General features: G+C 46.0%; 1 protein-coding gene across 6 annotated transcripts in view; it reads right to left on the bottom strand.

Moving 5' to 3' along the window:
* Nucleotides 1-16253, bottom strand: part of TMEM164 (transmembrane protein 164) — a 193711-nt gene that overhangs the window by 41735 nt on the left and 135723 nt on the right. For 5 of the 6 annotated variants that reach the window (XM_052663128.1, XM_052663126.1, XM_052663124.1 and 2 more), the window contains exon 5: nucleotides 3602-3680. The exons of the other annotated variant lie outside the window; for it this stretch is intronic. In XM_052663128.1, the coding sequence (XP_052519088.1) occupies nucleotides 3602-3680 (79 nt within the window). The remainder of the gene's footprint in view (nucleotides 1-3601; nucleotides 3681-16253) is intronic. 6 annotated transcript variants of the gene reach the window in all.

The raw sequence follows: 16253 nt of genomic DNA, 5'->3' as shown, positions 1-16253 counted from the left end.
TCTACAAAATTACAAGAATTCTATTAGGGAAGAGAAGACCCAAACTCTCAGCTTTTTGATTTCCAGGAAATCCTCTTTCCCCTGTTCACTCCAGTTCCATGTTCCCTCTGGAAGGCCGACATCAGGCTCATCCTAAGGTGAAACAACATCAGGAAACCCAGATTTCCCCAAATGCTCATGATTTCCCCCAAGTGAACAGCAGATGGCAGCAAAGAGCCAGAAAAGAAGCTGAGAACACAAGAACCCAGAAATGATAAAGCAGGGAAGGTAGAAAGGCTTCAGAAACCCTATGACACTCTCAGTTGTGTCTATCCTCTCAAACAGGCACTCCTTGTGAAAGGACTGGGCCTGTCTGGTTCATCTCTGATTCCCTGGCACAAATCCTCTGCACACAGTAGGTGTTCAACAAGCACAGGCATACCTCGGAGTTATTGCAGGTTCGGTTCAAGACCACTGCCATAAGGCAAGTGAGATGGATTTTTTTGGTTTCTCAGCACATATCAAGGTTATGTTTATACTCTACTGAAGAAGAACTAAAGAACCTCTTGTTCAAAGTGAAAGAAGAGAGTGAAAAACTTGGCTTAAAACTTAACATTCGGAAAAGTAAGATCATGGCATCTGGTCCCATCACTTCATGGGAAATAGATGGGGAAACAATGGAAACAGTGACAGACTTTATTTTTTGGGGCTCCAAAATCACTGCAGATGGGTTACGGCAGCCATGAAATTAAAAGACGCTTACTCCTTGGAAGGAAAGTTATGACCAACCTAGACAGCATATTAAAAAGCAGAGACATTACTTTGCCAACAAAGGTCCGTCTAGTCAAGGATATGTTTTTTCCAGTAGTCATTCATGTATGGATGTGAGAGTTGGACTATAAAGAAAGCTGAGCGCCGAAGAATTGATGCTTTTGAACTGTGGTGTTGGAGAAGACTCTTGAGAGTCCGTTGGACTGCAAGGAGATCCAACCAGTCCATCCCAAAGGAAATCAGTCCTGAATATTCATTGGAAGGATTGATGGTGAAGCTGAAACTCCAATATTTTGGCCACCTGATGAGAAGAACTGACTCACTGGAAAAGACCCTGATGCTGGGAAAGATTGAAGGCTGGAGGAGAAGGGGATGACAGAGGATGAGATGGGTAGATGGCATCACCGACTCAATGGACATGAATTTGAGTAAACTCTGGGAGTTGGTGATGGCCAGGGAGGCCTGGCGTGCTGTAGTCCATGGGGTCGCAAAGAGTCAGACATGACTGAGCAATTGAACTGAACTGATACTGCAGTCTATTAAGTGTGCAAGAGCATTATGGCTTAAAAAAGACCAATAAACTATTTTCTAACAAAGATATATACATTGCTTTTATGTTTTACACAAAACATGCCTAGCACAGCATCCTGCACACAGAAAACACTGAATGAAAAGTAGGCATTGATGGTTATACTGTGGTTGTTATTACTGTTACTATTATTACAGCCTCTTTTCAAGGCCAGGCACCAGAGGAGAAGGGAAAGACTCAGGGACAGTGGGTGAACGCACAAATTGGATCTAACAGAGTGTGTGTGTATAAATTGGAATCCCTTTCTTAGCTTGGTTCCCCCAAACAGTGCAGCTATAGATTCAATAGAAGGCTACAGTGGAGTCAGTCACTTCTAGAAAGTGTAGCTTCCCAGATGGGATTTTTTGAAGAGGTGGGGGAGGTAAAGGCTGCTATCAGACCACTCTGACTCAGCCAACCAGCAGACTTTTATAATGCCTCAGAATACAAATAGTTTTAACTAATATCAGTGCACATTTGGTCAAAACTTGCATCCCACACCTCAGGAACCATGAGCGGTGGGGGTCTGGAGGCCTGGGACAGCTTCCTGTCCGGTTCCCTTCAGAATGATTGTACCTCTGAGACTTAAATATTATTAGGAAGCTCTTTCCTGAGAAATGGCATAGGTCACCTGGATATGGAAAGTCTGACTTCTCTTAAAGCTCAGTCAGGAAAAAGGGTGTGTTTAGAGCAAATTAAAAAGAAGTGCTCTTTGACAATGTGAGCCCCCATGTGGCAGCACAGGTAAAAAACAGCCTCAAAGAACAGAGCTAGAAGACTCCTAATTGACAGAAAGCAGGGAGTCTTGACTCCATGGAGAGCAACAGTTTCCATCCTCCTACATGACCCCCAGTTGATGGGTACTTAAGGCTCCCTCATGCTGGGAGTTCTTAAAAATTTGCTAGAATTTCTGAGTTAGAGGAAGCACAACTTCCAAACCATCTCCCAGAAGGCTTTAGGGTCCATGTGGCTTCATGGAATTTTTAATGTGATAGAAATGAAACCCCTGCTGCCCTGGGTGAGGTTAGTCTCCCAGCAAAGTCCCAGGAACCAAGATAGAGAGGCTGGTGGCTCAGACTAGAAGAGGTTGACTTCCAAGTATGGGGCCTTTCAGGAAGGTCAGAACATTAAGAAGGGCCGGGGGGCGGGGGGAGGGCGGGTCTCACAACTAGTGTAGAATGAGTGAACTCCCCTTTCCTTTAGTCTAACCCAACAGAAGGAGGTGGATCATTTAAGGGTCGTTGTGAGGCTATGGTTTTTCCAGTAGTCACGTATGGATGTGAGAGTTGGACTGTGAAGAAAGCTGAGCGCTGAAGAATTGATGCTTTTGAACTGTGGTGTTGGAGAAGACTCTTGAGAGTCCCTTGGACTGCAAGGAGATCCAACCAGTCCATTCTGAAGGAGATCAACCCTGGGATTTCTTTGGAAGGAATGATGCTAAAGCTGAAACTCTAGTACTCTGGCCACCTCATGCAAAGAGTTGACTCATTGGAAAAGATTTTGATGCTGGGAGGGATTGTGGGCAGGAGGAGAAGGGGACAACAGAGGATGAGATGGCTGGATGGCATCACTGACTCAATGGACGTGAGTCTGAGTGAACTCCGGGAGTTGGTGATGGACAGGGAGGCCTGGCGTGCTGCGATTCCTGGGGTCGCAAAGAGTCGGACACGACTGAGCGACTGAACTGAACTAAACTGTGAGGTCACAAACACATCAGCCTCTTGACCAGGTCGGTGGTCTCTCCCTTTGATCAAATGAAGGTTTCCATGGTCTGTTTTACATGAAGATGGCTGCTCCTTCACTAGCCTTTTCCCTTAATCCCATAATCCCAAATTCCTGGACATCTTGCCCCTTTCAGTATCTTTTCTGGTTCAGACAGGATGCATATAATGAGCAAAAGCACAAGGTCCCTCTACCCTCTGCTGCACGCTGAGGCAGGGAGAAGGCAAGAGCAGAAGTGAGTGACAGAGTGTGGGCACACTCTGTCCATGCAAGCCCAAGGCCACCACGGACAAACAGCCTGAGGCCTCGGCCCTGGGACGGGCTGTCAGTGGCCCTGAGCTCACGCACACAAAGGATGAGAAACCACCAGGCTCTGTGCAGGCCTCAGCTGTGCCCATTTTTCCACTGCCTGGTGTCTGGCATGAAACATACTGCAGAGACTCAGTCAGGGAGCACCTCAAGTTTCTGATAAGACACCCAAGAGGTTGTGACTGCCACCCTCAACAGAAGAGGAGAAGGTAGGTGTGGAGCTGGCACAGGGATGGGGTTTGCTGGCCTTACCTCCTTTCCAGAGCAGGTAGATGGGCACCACGTAGAGCATAACATGCTGAATGTAGTAAATCTCCAATTCAAAGGGGAGCTGCAAGGACAGGAGGGAGAGGCGTTTCAGAGCAGGAAGCACTCATTCTAAGAGATTCTCGAGTTGAATGCCTGCCCTCCTCTCAAGGACCCACAGCTTAGCAAGCCCACACACTTTAACCAGTTCAACTCCCTTCACAATTAGAGAAGAAACAATGAAATGACTATACCTATGACCTAGGCTAGTCTTCCAAAGTGCATTTTGTAGAGATAGTACTTGAAAAATGCTCCACTCAGACAGTGTGGTTAAAAATTTAAGAAAGGTTAAACACAATCTATCTCCTCCTCCCTTGGAAATTCACCGTGTAGGTCAGTGCTAGATTAAGGACCTGAAAGTAAGAAGACTGCTTAACATTGTTTGTTTGGCATTTCCTAAACTTGGTTAGCTAGTGCATTTGTTTAAAAAAAAAGCACTTAGTGTTCTGCAGAATATACTTGAAGAAACACAGCCTTACATCACTTCCTGCTCCTACTGAGTAGCTGGTGGACTACTTAAAAGTTTATGTCTCATTGGACAAGAAGAACATACAGGGTAGGATTTATTATTCCCAGTTTCCAGATTTAAAGGTACTGATTGCCAAGTCTGGTTAAGTCGCGATCCAAGAATAAAGAGTTTCTCCACTGGATACTTGGGGTCAGTCCAGGGTTAGCCCTAATTTTGGGCAAAGACTAAGCAGCTGGGCCAATTCTCGCATGGCTTGCCAAAAAAGAGTATCCCCATCCTCCTTCCAACCAACACGCTCATTCATTCACTCCTGCTTCCCATTTCGCTCAAAATGGAAGCTCTAAATTACCAAAGTGGAGTGCGCTTTCAACCTGGCACGGGGACCGTGCTTCAGCGCTTGGCAGCGGGTGGAGAGTGGAAACAGCTGTGCAGTCTAACTCAATTCCGGGAAAAGAACTGCAGCCGCTGGCGAAAGGCCTGGCCTCCAGGGCTTACACAGCCCTACACACACAGACACACAGATACACACACCCCCCACCAAGGGGAAGCCCAAGGAAACAAGGACACCCAATGCAACGATCAGCTGCCTCCCTACGAGCGAGCACAGAACCAAGCCTGTGAGCTCATGAGAGGGCCCAATTCTGGGCTCCCCACGCCCAGGAACCCAAGGCCTTGTGCCAAGGAGTGAAACCAAAAGATGGCAGAGCTCCAAGACTGGGAGCTGGGAGGACTGTGGACCCTGCTCTGGCTACTGAAAATAAAACTCACGCAGAAGGAAAATTTCCCACTGACCCAGATGATTATTTTGTACTCAAGGAAATGTAAAATCCCAGAAAAAGAAACAAGGTTCCCAGTGGGTCTGTAGAATAGGGTCGTGGGGTTTCACAGTGAGTGAGCACCACCAGCAGGAGCTAAATTTGGATGCCTGAGAGGTCCACGGGGTCCCTCAGAGCAATGCGGTCTGGGATCACCCTACTATTAATAAATTAACTGACTTGATTGCAGTCCCACAGAGAGCAGGCAAAAGTTTCAGGAAGGCTCAACTCTCTGGCTGTTAAGCCGAATCTTCAGGTATCTAAAGGACTAGAGCTCTTCCCAAAATGGGGTCTGGGACTGCAGGCTGCTCGCCCACTGCAGGGAGCAGAAAACCGGGCAGAGGGCCAGCAGCTCCTGGTCCCAGGTCTCCAGGCAGCACCCCTGCTTAACTCCCAGACTCAAGCGTTATTTACCCACCTGGACTCGCGGGGCCCCCTGACTTCCCCTCCCTCACACCTCTTCTAGAAAGCAGACTCCCCACCTGCACGTCCAGGGAGGCAGGTCAGCGCTGCGGCCGCAAGCACAGACTCTGGAGTCGGTCAAAGCCCTGTTCTCGATTTGATTCTGCCGCTTAATAATAGCTCCATGGCCTTGGGCAAGTCAGTTAACCTCTCTACCCTACTTCTGGCACTGGTAAAATTGAAATGAGAGTGTTGTAAAAATAAATTTTTGAACAATTTTACTAGAACAAATATTTGTAGAGTCCCTATTGTGTGCCAGGAACCATTAAGCAATTTGTTCACTATCAGTTCACCTATTAATTCACCTGCGCTGCTCCCATTAGCTCCATTTTAGAGACGAGAAACTGAGGCACAGAGAAGTTGAGAACTTACCCAAGGGCACACAACTATTTGCTGACGCAGCCCAGATTTAAACCCAGGTGGGCTGGCTCTAAGTTTCCAGTCTTAGCTTATAGACTCTGCTACCCCACACCCTGCCCCTTCCCTCCCACAAAAAATGCTAACACCTGGGACATACACAGCACAATGGAGATGCGCAGTGGAAAGGAAACCCTGGTAACAAGCGGGGAGGCAACAGAAGCGCATTAGGAGCAGCAGGATCAGCAACTGTCCTTCACCTGGGGACTAGGCCCAGTCCCTCCCTGTTCACAGGATCCCCACCCTCATGGCCTGCTCTGCCCCATGGGGCAACAGGCTCCACATCACACAGTGGCTAAGCTTGGCCTCCAAAACAGACCTCCCAGCTCCCACTGGAGCTCTGGAGACACGTCAGTCACAGATCTCAGCTGGGCTGCCCAGGAGACTGCCCCCATCAACAGTGCCTTTCCTGCCTGTTTCTCCTCCTATTCCAAGAGTTCTCTACCTCAGAAGGCCACAGAGAGTGTTCAACTAGGTGTGGGCACCACTGACAGCCAAGGCCAGGGAGAGGAACGGAAGGGGATGAAAGAGGAGAGCAACATAAGAAAACCATAAAGTGGCAGGAAGCAGAGAGCTGAAGGCAAGCAGGAAGCTAGCTACTAGTGGTCCTTTAATAACAAAGAATATTTAGAAAGTACTTGTGTGCCATGCCCTGTGTTAAATGCTTAACATGTGTTATCTCACTTGATTATTGTAAGGTTCCTGTGAAGCAGGGACTGTGGTCATCCCCATCACACAGATAAGGAATCTAAGGCACAGAAAGGTTAAATAACATCCAAAGAAGAAGAGGCAGGGCAGCGATGGGGATAAAGGACATACAGCAATTGAGCAGAAAAAACGCAGCTTGCTTTACAGAGCACTGAACCTGAGCCCAGGAACTCTGTCATGGAGGCTTCCCTTTCTGTTTTCCCCATTTGATAAACATTTTCTCTGAAATGTCATACTTCCCCCAGAAGTTCTATTCGGCTAATTCATCTCTGCCCTCTAGAATGGACATCTGAAGCTCCACTCTAATGTACATATCAGCTTTACATGTCCTTTTCAGTGGGGGGATTCCCAGAGCTTTAGACAAATGTCCTATCATTGCAGTTGAAAGCCAAAGGCAATAAAAACATTTTCAGCTACATAGGTTGTAACGTCCTTCTCATGACCAAGTCAACACCTTTTTTTTTTCCCTTTTTTTAAGAATTAAAAGAGCAGACAGGTAAAGTTCTCCAGGCTTCTCAAGTCAAATTGCCTGAAGCATGAAGTGCATGGGCTCCATCCATGGAGATCTGGGGCCTCCTTCCTCCCGACCTTCCACCCTGACAGTCACACACCCACACTCTGCTGTGGAGACAACCCACACCCCTGTGTGCCCTACAGCCCGTCCCAGTGTGCCCTATGTCCCTGGTTACTTTTGCCACCATAAGAAGTTCAATACTCCCAGGTCACCAGCCAATGCATGAACTCTAATCCCCACATGGCTTCCCACAAATTCCCAGATCCAAGACCACCTTCCACTGCTCCCCAGTGCTTGAAATCCTTCCCCTCTATCCTCTGGAACCCACTATTATTTGCAAAGCCCCTCTATCTTCAAACTCTTTTCTGAGCAGTCAGTTCCTTCACCTTCTTTGGTGAAAACTTGGCCCCTTCTCTAAGGACATGGCTATCTCTACAGCCCCCTTAAGTGGTGGGTGCTTTCCCTCCCATGTCGCCTTGTAACCCTGGGCCAAGAAGACTCCGGTCTGCTCCCAGAACATTCTTTCTTCCTTCTTTCTAACCACTCCCTGGGTCTGAACATTCTTTCTACCTTCTTCCTAACCACTCCCTGGGTCTGAACCTCATGTCATCAGACTCTCCCACCCTCTACTGTTCTTGCTGTACTCATCCTAGGGACCTTTCTTCTTACTGCTTTCCAATCTGCCTTTGTCAAAATTTCTATGTTTTCAATATTTAGCAAACACCAGTCTGTAATGCTTTGACCTCCATTCCCCTCGAGTTTTCACCTCCATCTCACCTCAGCTCTTTATTCCCATGGTCACACCCACCACTACCAACACCTGCAGCCCTTCCGTAAACTCTGTCATGCACTCCACCCTGCAACCAACACCACCAGTCTACCCAGCTCACTCCACGCCCCCTCACATCCGCCAGCTTCACTGGGACCTACATCTACTGACCCTACCACTGTTTTATTGGCCCTCACAAGCTCATGTCCTCACCTCTTTACTTGCCCATCACTCCCTTCCATATGTTCTAAACCCTTTTCCCTACTTGCCTTGAAAAACCATATTCCTGGTTAAACTGAACTCTCTGCCTTCACGTTCCTCTGCTACGCAAGTAAGCATGGTTGGAGAAAAATGTAAAGCTATGCTGTTAACTCTTAAAATTCATAACTGCAAATTTTGAGTGGACCCTTAATGCAACCTTATAATTCAATTATATTCCCAAGTCCATGCACTCTCATCTCTCCTGGATGATTCCTACCCTTATTTTCACAACTTCTGCGTTCCTCAAACCTTTTCCCATCCACCCTCTCAGCTAGTGGCATGGCTCTCTGTTTCACTGGGGAAAAGGAAGCAGCTGGAAGAGAACATCAACAAGCTCCCAGCTTCACATCACCCTCCTCCCTATACCATCCCATCACTGCCTCCTCTGCCACTGCTCTGCAGGAACCAGCCATGCTACTGGTTAAGGCTAGTCCCGGGTTCCCAGACTAGATCCCTTCCCTTCTCGCCTACTCAAGGACACACCAGCGATTGTCCCATTTTCACTAGATCATTCCCATCAGAAAACAAACAAGCTACAAAATCTTCCAACTAAAGACAAAACCTTGATCCCACTGCCTCCTCCAGCTGTCACCCCATATCTCTGCTTCCCTCGATAGCAAAACTCCTCAAATGACTTGTGTCTCCTCACTGCCATCATTTCCCCTCCTCTGAATTATCCTTCCATCCACTCCAATCACATTTTCACACCCACCATTCCCCGAAATTGCTTTGACTGAGGTTACCAATGACCTCTATGTTCCTAATTCCTCTACACACTGAAGGAGCCCAGAACTACGTCCTTGGCTCTTTTTTTCCTCCCTACTCTCACTCACTGGATAACATTATCCAGGTTCCTGGTTCTAAACACTTATCTATATACTGATGTTTCCAGCCTAGAGTCAGGCTGTTAAGACTGAAATTCTAGGACTTCCCTGGTGGTCCAGAGGCTAAGACTCCATGTTCCCAATGCAGAGGGCCTGGGTTCAATCCCTGCTCAGGGAACTAGATCCCACATGCCACAGCTAAAGATCCTACATGCCATAACTAAGACCTGGCAGAGCCAAAATAGAAATATGCTTTTAAAAAAGACTGAAATTCTAGCTCCATCATTTAGTTACTATGCACCTTTGGGCCAATCACAATCTTGTAAGACAGGAATGACAACAGTACCTACCTCATCAAGTTGTGATAAAGTTTGGTGAAATAACGCATGGAGAGCTCCTGGTCCAGTGCTAGAATATGATATATATATATATATATATATATATATATATATATATATATATATATATATATATACTCAATAAATGCTAGCTGTTGTTATCATCCTCCTCTTCAACATCAATGCAGCCAGTGAGTGGTGAAGCCAGGATCTCAACTCCGGCTCACAAGACTAATGCCAGGTCTCTCTGGGTCAAAAGTTGGAGCTCATTTCATCCCATTATTCCACCCTGGCAAGAGCCTCCAGCAAGAGATGGTGACCAACCTGGGCCAGCCCACAGCCCTAAGCCACAAATCACTATTTCATCAGATGACTGCTAGGATAACTTTAGCTTGCCAGCTCAACCCATTTTTTGGCCCACCGTTAAGTGACTTTCTCCCGGAGACTTCTTTATTTCTCAAAGAAATTTCAACACTGCTCTCTTCTTCTCACCCCTGACAGTCCCATTCTTACACTCAGCCAACCAATTGGAAAAAAAAGCCAACCATTTACTGAGACACTCCCAGGTGGCAGGTAATGTGCCCAGTTCTGGGTATGCAGCCACAATGAAGACATAGTCCCTGTCCTACAGGAGCTCACAGTCTAGTTGAGAAAGCTCACAGACAAAGGGATAAGGTCAGCACAGCAGAATAGCATGGAGGGAACTGTAGATCAAGCATTGGATTTGGTCTGATTTTTTTCTTTAAAAGTTAAGGGATGGTCCTGTATGATGTGCAAGGGATACTGGTAGAGGCAGGGAGACCAGTTAGCAGCTAGCAATAGCAATGTCGAAATGAAGCTTGAGGGACTTGCCTGGTGGTCCAGTGGTTAAGAATCTGCTGTGCAATGCACGGGACATGGGTTCTATCCCTGATGGGGGAACTAAGATCCCACCTACCTCGGAGCGACTAAGCCCACGCGCCACAACTGCTGAAGCCCACATCCCACAACTAGAGAGTTCATGTGCTGCAACGAAGATCCCACATGGCGTAAACAGGACCCAATGCAGACAAATAAATGAATATTTTTTAAAAAATCGAACTTGGAGGCAGAGACAGCAAGAGAACATAGGATGGGAAGGTTTGAGAGAAGGTAAGGAAGTTGAATCACCAGAACTAAGTAACTGATATGGATGAGGGTACACAGGAGTAAGAGGAGAAGTGAAGGAGAACTCCCAGGCTGATGGCCTAGGTGGCTGGTGCGATGTTGGGGCTTCTCTCTAAGCTGGGGACTACAACAAGGAAGCAGGTTGGAGGAGGAGAGGCATAAGAAAACAAAGTAAGACCTTTGTTCTTTGCTGAATTTGTGAACCCAGTAGGAAAACCTGGTGGAAATGCTCATCAATCAGTGGGAATGTGGGTCTGGATTTCAAGGAGGCTGGAGAGGATGAGAAGAATTGAAGGGCAAATGATATACACGTATGTAAAACGCAAATACAAAAACGGATGAAATCCTAAAAGGCAATAGAAATGCTGAGATTCTCTTTACACACCCCAGTACAACACCTTATACAGCCCACTCTACAGACCCCTGGTCCATGGTATTCTTTCAAGGGTGAATGGGTGGCAAGAAATGGAAGTCGTAACTCCAGGGGAATATCAATAGAATTGGGAGAGACCTGAACATAGTTACAGGTGAAAGGAAGGAGCCAGTGGGGAGATGCAAGATGACGAAGCAAGAAGGACAGGAGGCACTGGATGGTGACAGGTACTGGAAGTGGGACCCAGAGCACATGGAGATGAGGAGGGAAGGACAAGTTGAAGTGAGAACAGCTGTAAGAGGGAAAGACATGCTGGGAGTGGAGGCGGCTCATGACCCAGGGGGTCCCACTAACCTGGCTGGGAACTTGTGTTACCAAAGGATCCATGGCTGCTGATGAAGTGCAGAGTGAGTGTGGGTGATTACAAAGCGAGGACCCTGCTCTCAACTCAGCCCCAGATTGCAGCCTCGCCAAAGAAATCAGGGGATCAAACTGGATCACTGTATGGTCTGAACGCCTGTGTCTCCCTCAAATTCATGTCTGATGGGATGGTATTAGAAGGTGGAGCCTTTAGGAGATTAGGTCATGATGAAATCAGAGGCCAAGAGCTCCCTTACCCCTCCCACCCTGTGACCCAGAAGAGGGTCCCCACTTGACTCTGCTGGTACCTGGATCTCAGATTTCCAGCCTCCAGAACTGTGAGAAATTTCTGAGGTTTAGAAACCACACAGTTCATGGCATTTTCTTTTAGGAGCCTGAACAGACTAAAACAATAGTCTGCCTTCAAGGGAAAAGGCTGAAGCCTTTGGTAATGTTCTGGCCAACCAAGCTGGGCTTTGAAACACTCTTCATTAACTGACCACAGACTTTGACTGTGGCTACTGGTGCTGCAAATTCCTTGGGACTAAATACCACTCGTTAGAAGAGCCCAAAAGGAATGCCCACAACCTAAAATCAACCACAATGCATTCACAAAACAGAATACCATGTGCTATGAAAAACAACAAGGTGCCCTGACAAACACTCAGACAAATCCAAATCTGGAACATTCTGGCAAAATGACTGGCCCAGACTCATCAAAATGTCAGTGTTATGAAGGAGAGGGTGTGTGTGTGGGGGGAACTGTCCCTAGACTTTCAGAAAGTAAAATTAACAAAACCTGACGAGACATACAATCAAAACCAAACATGAAAGTCAACTTGATCCTGATTTTAAAAAGAAAAGTAAAAAAAGACATCCTTGGAATGAGTTGGGAAAATTTGAATATACACAGATTATTAGATAAAGCAGTATTACAGAATGCTAGTAATTTTGTTGAGTGTGATTATGGTATTGTGGATATACAAGAGAATGTCTTTTTCCTTGAGTGCTGCAGGCTGAAGAATTTAGAACTGAAGTGTCAAAATGTCCACAATCTGGGGGGAAATGATTCAGCAAACATAAACAGAAAAACAGAGACAGTGAATAAGGAAAACCGGCAACTGTCGAATCTAGCTTGAGGGTATATAGTCGTTGTTCATTATACTTTTCTGTTTCAACTCTTCAGGATGTTTGAAAATTTTTATAATAAAAAGTTGGGAAATTTTTTTAAAGTAAGTAAATTTAAAGAAGGTAAATCTATATGAACTCATATGGCAAAGTAACAAATACTTGCATATATGAACAAAGCTATATACATAAAGATGTTCACTGCAACGTTATTTGTAATAACAAGAAGTATCTAATAACAGAAAAGCTAACTGAATGTCCACTGGTAGAAAAATCATCAAAAAAAAAAAAGTACTCTGGAAGACTAACTCTGCAACCACTTACAAAAAAGGAGGTATAACCATTTATAGGCAAAACTGAGCCAATCTATTGAACAAAGCATGATCCTTTTTGTAGAAGAAAAGGGGCTGATTAGTTTTTGTACTTCTATGATTTTTTTTTTGATGTGGACCATTTTAAAACTCTTTATTAAATCTGTTACAATACTGTTCCTGTTTTTTATATTTTGGTTTTTTTGGCTGTGAGGCAAGTGGGATCTTGGCTCCCTGAGTAGGAATCAAACCTGCACCCTGTGCATTGGATTGGCAAAGTCTTAATCCCTGCACTGACTGCCAGGGAAATTCCAGTCTTCGTACTTTCAGATGTCTGTCAATGAATACAAAAAGGACTGGGATGATATTTACCAAACTCAGCAGGGGAACAGGACTGGGGAGGACAGGCTGGCGCAGGGAAGGGGAGACTTAGACTTGGTTTCTAGATATTTGTATAGTTGGATTTTTATGTATTCATTTATTAATCATGTAGCTAAAAGTTTAAGTCAAAAAAAGAAAAGGTCAAAAGAGTAATGTACCTCTTAGCAGCAATTACCTCTGGGGAGTAGGCAGGGAGAACTTTCATGTTATAGTCTTATCTCTCTATTGCAGGAATCCTTAACCAAGAGGTTGCATTAAGCTATTACGGATGATCAGTGTTTAGGAACCCCCTCTCTTAGAGTATCTGAATATGTTCTAGACCCCCTCACAAGTTCCTTGTTCTCAATTTATCTTCCCTTGTGACCCAACTCCCACTCCCAGTACAGACAAGCTACCCATGGCCCTACCAGGCACGTGGAATTCCATCTTACACTCAAGGTCTGATGTGGACCATAAAGAAGGCTGAGCATTGAAGAACTGACGCTTTTGAACTGTAGTGCTGGAAAAGACTCTTGAGAGTCCCTTGGACTGCAAGGAGATCAAACCAATCAATCCTAAAGAAAATTAACCCTGAATATTCATTGGAAGGACTGATGCTGAAGCTGAAGTTCCTAGTCACCCGATGCGAAGAGCCAACTCATTAGAAAAGACCCTGATGCTGGGAAAGATCGAAGGCAGGAGGAGAAGGGGAAGACAGAGGATGAGATGGTTGGATGGCATCACCAACTCAATGGACATGAGTTTGGGAATGCTCTGGGAGTTGGTGAAGGACAGGGAAGCGTGGTGTGCTGCAGTCCAGGGGGTTGCAAAGAGCCGGACCCGACTGAGCGACTGAACAACAACAAAGTTCCTGGGTTGGTTTCACAGTTGTTTATAATATTCTCCATGAATAAATAAACGTACTTATGAATAAAATTAAAGCATGCCATGTATGGACCAATGTTGAAATTTGCTACGAATCGAGAATTATAAATATGATTTCTTTACAAAGCTCTGTCTAAAAGAAAAAGGATAGGGGTTTCATTAAATGACTTGTCCAAGGTCTCAAGGCTGAACCAGAATGTGAACCCAGGCAACTTGGCTCCAGAATGCATGACCTGAACCACTGTTGTCTGTTGTCTATACCAGGCTGTTCCCCTGATAGAAAAAAAATAGGGTCTACTATGAAGCCTGAAGACCTGACCCAACACCTAGCTACCACGATACAGGCACTAGCCATCCAAGACCCCAGGGGGCTCCGAAGTCCCCGAATCCAGATTTACTACTTCTTTAGACTGAGCCAGAGCTCGAATTTCATGTGGAAGAAGGAGTTTAGCATTAAGTACACAAGAAGGTACTTCAGGACTTAGAAGTCCAGCCCTGAACATGTCATTTGACTTTCTACTCAAGGATGGAAAGTAAATATTTGCACGGCTCTCTCCACAGAACTCTGCAGAAAGGCTAATGACAGAGATTGTTCAAAAAGTCTACAAAGGAACCAGGGCAGCTGGAAGTCAAAAGACAGTCGGCTTGTATACAGAGGCCAAGGCACAACTGCAGAATGACGGTGCCAGGGCTGGCCTTCCTGCTCGGAGTATGTGACAAGGGGCCCCAAGAGGGCCTTTAGCACCACTGACAGGAGCAAGGCCTCATTCTCCTCCGCCCTGGGTTACAGATTCCACACAGAAAATGTAAGCCATGTAGATTGGGAGGGACGAGAGTAAGGGTACTAAACTTCCAGGCCCTCATCTGCCCCAGCACTCTGTGATGCCATCTGGGTCAATTTAGCACCTTCAAAGGACTCGAGCATCAGATGGCTTGAAATAAGGCCAACCCCAGACTAGCACTAGAGCAAAGGAAAGGATAAACACATCTGAGATTTGGCTCTTAGCCCAGTAAAACAGCTGGACACTCAGTACCCAGTACTCACTGCCCTCAACCAAACAACCACAGTGTCTGGTTAACCTTCTACTCCTTGGGGGCCCTTGCTTGAAGGCAACCAGTGGGCCAGGCAGCCATTTGTAAGGCAGGCTTCCAGACACTGTTGCTTCCAACATGTTCCCCTAACGAGGCCCATCACCTCTGCTACCAGCTGGAGTCAGGTTCAGGAATCTTTTTAAGCAAGGGAAGGCAAATGTCACATGTCCCCCTGAGGCACGTGCCTTGAGAAGAGGCCAGGAGATGGTGCTAGACCACCTCCTGACATGAGTAGACTCTGTTCACTTCTCTTTCTACTTCTCTCCTGTTTCATTCTCCCGTTCTCAATCTCTTCCCAGGCTCCGAGACTGCTTCCAGGATTTCTACGAGCACTGGAGAGTAATAAACTAGTAGCTCCTGGCTAATCTGACACACAGAGGATGCGCAGAATCTTTATTTTCATCACACATTTTTAGACAAAGAATCTTTTTGACCCACTGGGATGGGGCCCAACATTTCATATTTCAGTGAGGATCTCAAAGGTAATTAGAGAAATACTACAGTAGGTTATCCTCCAAATGACAGGTGTGAATTTACAATATTTTCTTCCAGACATGACAGGCAGTTCCCAGGAAAATGTACTGATAAGGATAATGATGTAACTAGTGTTCAAACTTGAACTAGGAGCTATTCCATGTTCAAGGTCAGGAGGGGCGGCAGTGAGAAGATACCCCTTGTCCAAGGTAAGGAGCAGCGGCTGAGCTTTGCTGGACAGCCGTGAAGAGATACACCATGTCCAAGGTAAGAGAAACCCAAGTAAGATGGTAGGTGTTGCAAGAGGGCATCAGAGGGCAGACACACTGAAACCATACTCACAGAAAACCAGTCAATCTAATCACACTAGGACCACAGCCTTGTCTAACTTAATGAAACTAAGCCATGCCCGTGGGGCCACCCAAGATGGGCAGGTCATGGTGGAGAGGTCTGACAGAATGTGGTCCACTGCAGAAGGGAATGGCAAACCACTTCAGTATTCTTGCCTTGAGAACCCCATGAACAGTATGAAAAGGCAAAATAATAGGATACTGGAAGAGGAACTTCATAGGTCAGTAAGTGCCCAATATGCTACTGGAGATCAGTGGAGAAATAACTCCAGAAAGAATGAAGGGATGGAGCCAAAGCAAAAACAATACCCAGCTGTGGATGTGACTGGTGATAGAAGCAAGGTCTGATGCTGTAAAGAGCAATATTGCATAGGAACCTGGAATGTCAGGTCCATGAATCAAGGCAAATTGGAAGTGGTCAAACAAGAGATGGCAAGGGTGAACGTCGACATTCTAGGAATCAGCAAACTAAAATGGACTGGAATGGGTGAATTTAACTCAGATGACCATTATATCTACTACTGCAGGCAGGAATCCCTCAG

Source organism: Budorcas taxicolor, chromosome X (genome assembly GCF_023091745.1).
Source record: "Budorcas taxicolor isolate Tak-1 chromosome X, Takin1.1, whole genome shotgun sequence".
Lineage (NCBI taxonomy): Eukaryota > Metazoa > Chordata > Mammalia > Artiodactyla > Bovidae > Budorcas > Budorcas taxicolor.
Note: the sequence above shows the minus strand (reverse complement) of the source record. Positions and strands in the feature narration are given on the sequence as shown.